The sequence below is a fragment of the Malurus melanocephalus genome, unplaced genomic scaffold, assembly GCF_030028575.1.
Source record: "Malurus melanocephalus ecotype Western Australia unplaced genomic scaffold, MMel_1.1 scaffold_780, whole genome shotgun sequence".
Taxonomy (NCBI): Eukaryota; Metazoa; Chordata; class Aves; order Passeriformes; family Maluridae; genus Malurus; species Malurus melanocephalus.
The window spans coordinates 186,699-193,745 of record NW_026624012.1 but is presented as its reverse complement, the minus strand read 5'-3'; the positions used below and the strand labels follow the sequence as shown (position 1 = coordinate 193,745).

Genomic DNA, 7,047 nt, shown 5'->3' with positions numbered 1-7,047 from the left:
GGACAGCACAGCACTGCCAGCACGAGCCATGGCCCTGAKTGYTGCAGCCATGGCCCYGAGCAGAGAGGGGACGGGCAGCGCCTGTGACAGCAGCACCAGCACCCCTGCAGCTGCCACAGCACCCCTGAAGCAGCAATGGCACCGGTGCAGCAGCATTGCAGCCCTGCAGCAGCAATGGCACCTGTGCAGCAGCATTGCACCCCTGCAGCAGCAATGGCACCTTTGCATAGCAATGGCACCCCTGCAGCATCATTGCAGCCCTGCAGCAACAATGCACCCCTGCAGCACCATTGCACCCCTGCAGCATCATTGCAGCTCTGCAGCAACAATGCACCCCTGCAGCATCATTGCAGCTCTGAAGAGCAACGGCACCCTTGCATCATTGCCCCCCTGCAGCATCAATTCATCCCTGCAGCACCATTGCAGCTCTGCAGCCTCCTGCTCACCCCTGCCCTGCTCCAGCACAGCCCCCACGAGCACCCACAGAGCCACCACTGCCATCCGTAGTGACCCAAACACAGTGGCACCTCGGATTCAGCCCTAAAAGTTCACTTTTCTGCCACTTTTTCACGGGKAAGAAACCCCAAGGTGAAAACACTGCAGGAAAAGCACCCGTGTTTGGTGCTTTGGGAATCTCCACGTGCTGCAAACCCACCCTGGAGGGTCGGCAGGAGCTGCATGCGGGCAGGGAGGAGCTGCCACGGAGCCTCAAAAGCAGAACCAGAAAGCCAAGGGTGAGCGAGGGAAGGGGGGCCAGCAGGGTTTGTTGCTGGTTTTTTAAAAGAGAAGTCAACTTTGGCCTTGAAGATCCCAAATGGTCTCTGCTGGTGGGAAGGGGAACTCAGCACTGGGGCTGCTCCAGTCCCTCTCCCAGTTCCTACTGGGGACACACCGGTGCCCACCACATGCCAGGCTCTCCCAGCAGAGAAAGGCTGAGATCTCGGTGCAAAGTTGATCAGGACAAGCAGGAGCGAACCAGAACATCCAGCTGGAGCGGCGTGAGCCCCTCAGAAAGCAAAACCTCCAAAAGCAAAACCTCCGAAAGCAAAAACTCTGAAAGCAAAAACTCTGAAAGCAAAACCTTGGAAAGCAAAACCTCAGAAAGCAAAACCTCAGAAAGCAAAACCTCCAAAAGCAAAAACTCTGAAAGCAAAACCTTGGAAAGCAAAAACTCGGAAAGCAAAACCTTGGAAAGCAAAAACTCTGAAAGCAAAACCTGCGCCCCGCAGGATGCGGCCGCACAACCAAAGCCATCCCAAAAAAAACACGATTCCAGGCCCCACCCCGGCGGGAATTTTTTAAGCAGAGCTGTGCACGGATCAGAAATGGAAGTCTGGGTGTGAAATAGGATCAGGCCGGGCAGGGGAAGTGGACTTGGGGGCAGAAGGGACTGGCTTACCTCGGAAATCTGCAATGGTGGGGCGCGGTCAACACAAGAATGAAATGGGACCACGTGGGGAGGACGGGCACAGGCAGCAACACACACAGACAACACATTCCACAGTGGGGGCGAGAGATGAGAGGGGAGGGGAGCGTGGGGGGGAGAAACTCGGAGTTAATACGAGTGCAAACCAAGAGAAGTGACTGCACAATACAGGAATTAAGAAAATAAACACCCAGGACGTGACACGAACCAACTGCGCTACGGGAACACGGGGGGAGATGGGACGTAACTGGGGGCCACCAACCCTCAGCTGCAGGAATGTTTCACCCCTTCCTGGCCTTCAGCACCTCCAGGCTCTGCCCTTTCTTTGCTTTTTCTCCTCCTGCCCTCACCCACCTCCTCAGGGGATGACCAGAACTTGGAGAACTCCGTTATGTCCTGTACAAAGCACTCACTGCGCTCACAGCTTATCAGAACTGGAAATTATCTCTCCAAGCTCTTTCAAGAGGTTCTCCGAGCCCTCCCAACCTCTGGTGGATGCCAGAGCAGCCCCTTTGAACCAGCACCGTTATTGAAGCCATAAAAATTTACGACCTTATTTACTGTGGGAGCCTTTTCCTCCCCTCCTGTGGCCAGGAAACCACCCCGGAGGTGCCTGACCACGTTATTCCCTGTAAAGGGGTTTTACAGTGGGAATAAAACCCCATTCCTGAGCACGTGGGAGCTGTGAGAGGGATGSATTTTAGGATTTTAGCTTCTCTGTTTTCACATCTCTGTAACCCTGTGATTCTTTAATTTATAACTCCAGACTCAATATAGAGTTCTAAACCACTGCTCTCCCATTTTTACACAAAACAATTCCTCTCCAGGCCCCAAACTCAAGGACACCTCACTGTCTCAAGCCTCAAGAGATGGAAACAACAGAGAATTGTGGGGAGCCAACTTGGAGTCAATGACTGCATTGGCTGCAGCTGCAATTGGAGAATTCAGCCCCAATTTTGTGCAAATGGACAAAAGTGAGAAAAGGTGAAAAAACCCGTGAGCCATTATCCATTGTGGGTCTGGGACTGCCCTGAATATCCCTAAAAACCCTTCCATAAACAGAACTGCTTTGGATTCTCAGGATTTTATCCAGCCTCTGGTTTTAGGGAGGTTTAGGATTTTRGGAGGGTACCTGGGTGGACTGCGAGACGGCCTCGTCGAGCGCCAGGGCACGCTGGCAAACCTCCTCCTTGATCCTGGCATACATGGCCTCAGCCCTGGAATATTTTTCCTGCACCATCTCTCCCTCCTCGGGGTTGAGATCCTTGAGCTGGGGCCCGATTTTCAGCAGCTTGTCGATGTGAGGTTTGTGCTCGGCGATGGATTCTCGCAGTTGCTAGGGAATGGAGAGGGAGGGGGAAAAACAAAAAATCCGTGTTTGTTTAGGAATCTGCTGCCTGTTTATCCCAAATGGAGCTGTGAGAGTGGTGAGAGCATCAGGGAGGAACTCACAGCATGGATTTCATCTGCCAGGCACGTGGCACTGGGCTCTGCCCAACATGGGCATGGACTGGCATGGGGCCTCCCCAAGCCTCTGAACCAAAAGTAAGAGATTAGGGGGAAAAATAAGGAAAATTCTGAGGAAAATGGTGCTCAAAAATGGGGAATATTCATAAGAAAAAGATGCTCAAAAATGGGGGAAATTCTGAAGAAAAATGGGGAAAATTTGGAAGAAAAAGGTGCTCAAAAATGGGGAATATTCATAAGAAAATGGTGCTGAAAATGGGGGAAATTAATTAGAAAAAGGTGCTGAAAAATGGGGGATACTCATTAGAAAAAAATGCTGAAAAATGGGGGAAATTTGGAAGAAAAAGGTGCTGAAAAAATGGGGAATATCTGGAAGAAAAAGGTGCTGAAAMAAATGGGGAATATCTGGAAGAAAAAGGTGCTGAAAAATGGGGAATATTCAAAAGAAAAAGGCGCTCAAAACCAGGGAAAATTTGGAAGAAAAAGGGGCTGAAAAATGGTGAAATTCTGAAACAAAAGGTGCTGAAAAATGGGGAAAACTCAGAAGAAAAAGATGCTTTTGCCCCTTCCCTCTGCTGGAAGGCAGAATGGAGGTGCAAACCCCGCATCCTCTCACCCTCATGTCATCCTGCTGCTGCTTGAGCTGCTCGTGGTCGATGGCYGGGGGTGGCAGCTGCGAGATCAGAGTTTGGGTCTCCTCTATCCACGGGTTGAGCTCCTCGTAGGTCTCCCAAAATTGATTGACCARGACCTGAGCTCGTTCCAGGCGGGCGTAACGCTCCGAGTTGAGCTGGCTCACGGCCTCGTATTGCTGCACCAGCGACTCGGTTTTTTCCTAAAATTTAAAAAAAAAAAATAATGGGGAGTTTTGGGGAGGGATGAAAAAAGGATTCAGGGGAAGGGGTAGATCCACACTGCGAGCTGGAGGTGCTTTKGAAGAGAAGGAGGTGCTTTTGGTGGCTTTCCAGGCTGAAATTTCAATTAGAGCAGCATCAGGAATCTCCCCCTCCCCAACCCCAAACCTTGCAATAAAAACAGGCAATAAAGGAGACTCATAAATGTAAAGGGATTTCTGCTAACGCTGGTGGGAATTACCAAGGATGGGGTGATTTTAAACTCCTTCAGCCCGTGCTGGAGTTGAGAATTGGCCTCTCTGTCCCCTCTCAGTAAATCCAGGGGCTCACCTGCAGAACGGCTTTTTGCTCCTCGCCGCAGGTGCCGAAGATCTCGTTGCGCTGGCTGAACAGCTCATCCATGGAGTCTTTGTGCCGGATGATGTCGATGGAGAAAGCCTGCAGGGAGGGGAAGGGGAGAAATCAGAGCTGAGCTCAGCCTCTCCCAGCCCATCCACAGCATCATCCTGCAGCAGAGACCCCGTAAAACTCGGCGCGAAAGTCTCATGGATGAAAATCCGGCTGGGAACGCAGATTCCTGTCTGCTCTCCTCATCTCCATCAACTTCTCTCTTGCAAAGAACTGAAAACAGCTCCCAAAATGAGGTAAAATCCACTTCCACACCCAAGGTCCCCACTAGAGGGAAAGCTCCATCATCATCCTTTTATTAGAGAATTTGTTAGGGAATGTTTTCCCCCAGAATGACGCTCTCCAGAGCTGCATCCACYGATAACTTTGTTGTTCCCAAGGTCCACGAGATGAACAGTGAGAAGCTGAGCTCAATTTAACTTAATGCTCGATGGTTCAGCCCCCTTCTCTTATAAYTCTGTCTTATTTTCCTTCTTTTTTCTTTAATTTTAAACCCCGTAAGCCTCTGGTTGCCTTTTCTGAAGAAAAGGGCCATTTATTCCAAATGCACGTTCTCTCAGGCATGAGCTCATCTCAAAGATATATAGAGGAAAAAAAAAACCAACCCAACAACCCTCCAGCACCTCTTTGTTCCAGGTCTGAACTGAGGAGCCCCTCGCTGCGGGGAACAATGAGCAAAAAAGCAAATGGAAACCACCCTCATTAATCAATATCTGCATTTTTCCAAGCCCTCCCTGCTTGGAAAGGGAAAAGCTTCCAAGGRAGCAGCTCTCCTAAAAGAGTCCAAGCCAGGGCACCCATCAAGCCCTAAATGGCTCCTGCAGACACAGAGGAAGCTTTTTCCTCAGGAAGCCCAACACTTGGAGGATTTAGAGGAATTTTTTCCTTTTTTTTTTTCGGTTGTACATCCCAGGGGAAAGCTGCTCACCCAAACCACAGCCCAGGAGCCCGAGTGGACCGTCCCTCCTCGCTGCCCACCCCTCCAGCCCAGCAGGGAGGGCACACCCACCTTCTGCACCTGCAGCTGAGCCGTGGTCTGGTCCTGCTCCAGGCGGATGGGACCCAGAGCCATCAGCTTGCGCTTGGTCTCGGCCACCCAGGCCAGCTCGGCGTCGGCCGCCTGCTCGTACTGGCACGGGAGAGAGGAGGGGCAGTGGTCAGTGTGGGCAGCGGGGACGGGGCATGGACAGCTGGGGACAGAGCGAACCACAGAGGGACAGAGGGAACCACAGAGGGACAGAGGGAACCACAGAGGGACAGAGGGAACCATAGAGGGACCCAGTGGGACACGGGGACCCACGGCTTGCCCCGGGGTGTGGGGGAGGAGGGGATATTGGGGTGGGGTATGGGGTATGGAGGAGGAGGAGGAGGGGACATTGGGGTGGGGTATGGGGTATGGAGGAAGAGGAGGGGACATCGGAGTGGGGTACGGGGTATGGAGGAGGAGGAGGTGACATCGGGGTGGGATATGGGGTATGGAGAAGGAGGAGGAGGGGACATCGGAGTGGGACACAGGGTACAGAGGAGGAGGGGACATTGGGGTGGGCATGGGGTACAGAGGAGGAGGAGGAGGGGACATTGGGGTGGGACACAGGGCACAGAGGAGGAGGGGACATCGGGGTGGGCATGGGGTACGGAGAAGGAGGAGGAGGGGACATTGGGGTGGGGCACGGGGTTCTGGCTCCATGCTGTCCCCGTGGCTCCTGCAGCCAGTTTTAGAGCACGATGGGGCAGCCACATCCCCCTGCACCCTCCTTATCCTCCTGTTTCCTATAAACAGGAGCATTTCCATGGAGTCAGCGCTCCGTGGAGTGAGGGCAGGGATTTCCAGCACTCCCCAGCCCCCAACCTGTGCAGGATGAGCCTTTTTTGGGGGGACTGATGGCCTGGAACAAATCCCTGTGCTCTTTCTCACAGCGGGGCTGATGCTTTCCCAGCTGCTCTGGAGTTATCCCATCCCAAAACCACAAACCAGGCGGGCTCAGCCACCGTCCCTGCTGCCCCACGCTGCTGCTCAGGTCCATTTTTCACCATTCCCCATGGGATCTGACCTTCCTGACCTTCCTGACTGGCTATGCTTGCCACCCCTTGTTTTTTTGGCCCCACCAGCCTCCAGCCCGCTCTCCTGAACACCCAGCAGAGGTTATCAGAATTATGGAATCACCTGCTGAGACCTCTGGATGGCAGCATCGATTTCTTCCACCCTCTGCTTGACGGTGTCGCTGACCAGCTTGTAGCGCTCGTTGGTGTCCGACACCAGCTTGTCCAGCCCCTCGCGGGCTCGCCACGGCACCAGCTCCAGCAGAGCCCGGCTCACCTCGTTCACCGTGTCCAGCACGAGCCTGTGCTCCATCACCTCCTTCTTCAGCTCCTGTGGACGGCCCCCATGGCTGTGTGACCTCTCCAGCTCCTCCCCGGGCAGAGCACAAACCCCGCTCCCACCCCCATCCCGGGCTCTCGCACCTTTTGCCGCTGCTGGAACTGGGGAATCTGCTCGGGGGCAGGGGACTGTGCCCCGCTGGCGGCCAGCTCGTCCTCCACCTTGCTCATCCAGCCCGTGAGCTCCTCGTGGGTGGACTGGAATTTGGTGGCCAGCTGCCKGGCCTGCTCCAGCGTGCGCAGCGCCTTGGAGCTGGCGGCCGTGATGTCCGAGTAGCGCGTCTTGATCCCGTCCAGCTTCTCCTGGATCAGCAACACCTCCTCCCCTGCAGGAGAGGAAAATGCTGCTGAGCTCTGGGGGCTGCAGGAGCCACCCCAGGAGGCTCCAGGAGCCATTTTCTCTGTGTCCCTCCCCGTTTTAAAAAGCCAATTCCAGCCTCGCTTTTCTTTGTGTTGGTGGAACTTCAGCCTGTCCTGAGAGCTGCTCTTAGGGCTGTAACATCCACCTTGTCC

The 7,047-nt window shown here is 53.9% G+C and overlaps 1 protein-coding gene across 1 annotated transcript in view; it reads right to left on the bottom strand.

Moving 5' to 3' along the window:
* Nucleotides 1-7,047, bottom strand: part of LOC130584847 (microtubule-actin cross-linking factor 1-like) — a 161,953-nt gene that overhangs the window by 23,945 nt on the left and 130,961 nt on the right. The window contains exons 61-66 of the mRNA XM_057385079.1: nucleotides 6,619-6,860; nucleotides 6,320-6,526; nucleotides 5,165-5,284; nucleotides 4,078-4,185; nucleotides 3,510-3,728; nucleotides 2,559-2,762 (exon numbers count right to left, since the gene is read on the bottom strand). Coding sequence (XP_057241062.1) covers nucleotides 2,559-2,762; nucleotides 3,510-3,728; nucleotides 4,078-4,185; nucleotides 5,165-5,284; nucleotides 6,320-6,526; nucleotides 6,619-6,860 — 1,100 coding nt within the window. The remainder of the gene's footprint in view (nucleotides 1-2,558; nucleotides 2,763-3,509; nucleotides 3,729-4,077; nucleotides 4,186-5,164; nucleotides 5,285-6,319; nucleotides 6,527-6,618; nucleotides 6,861-7,047) is intronic.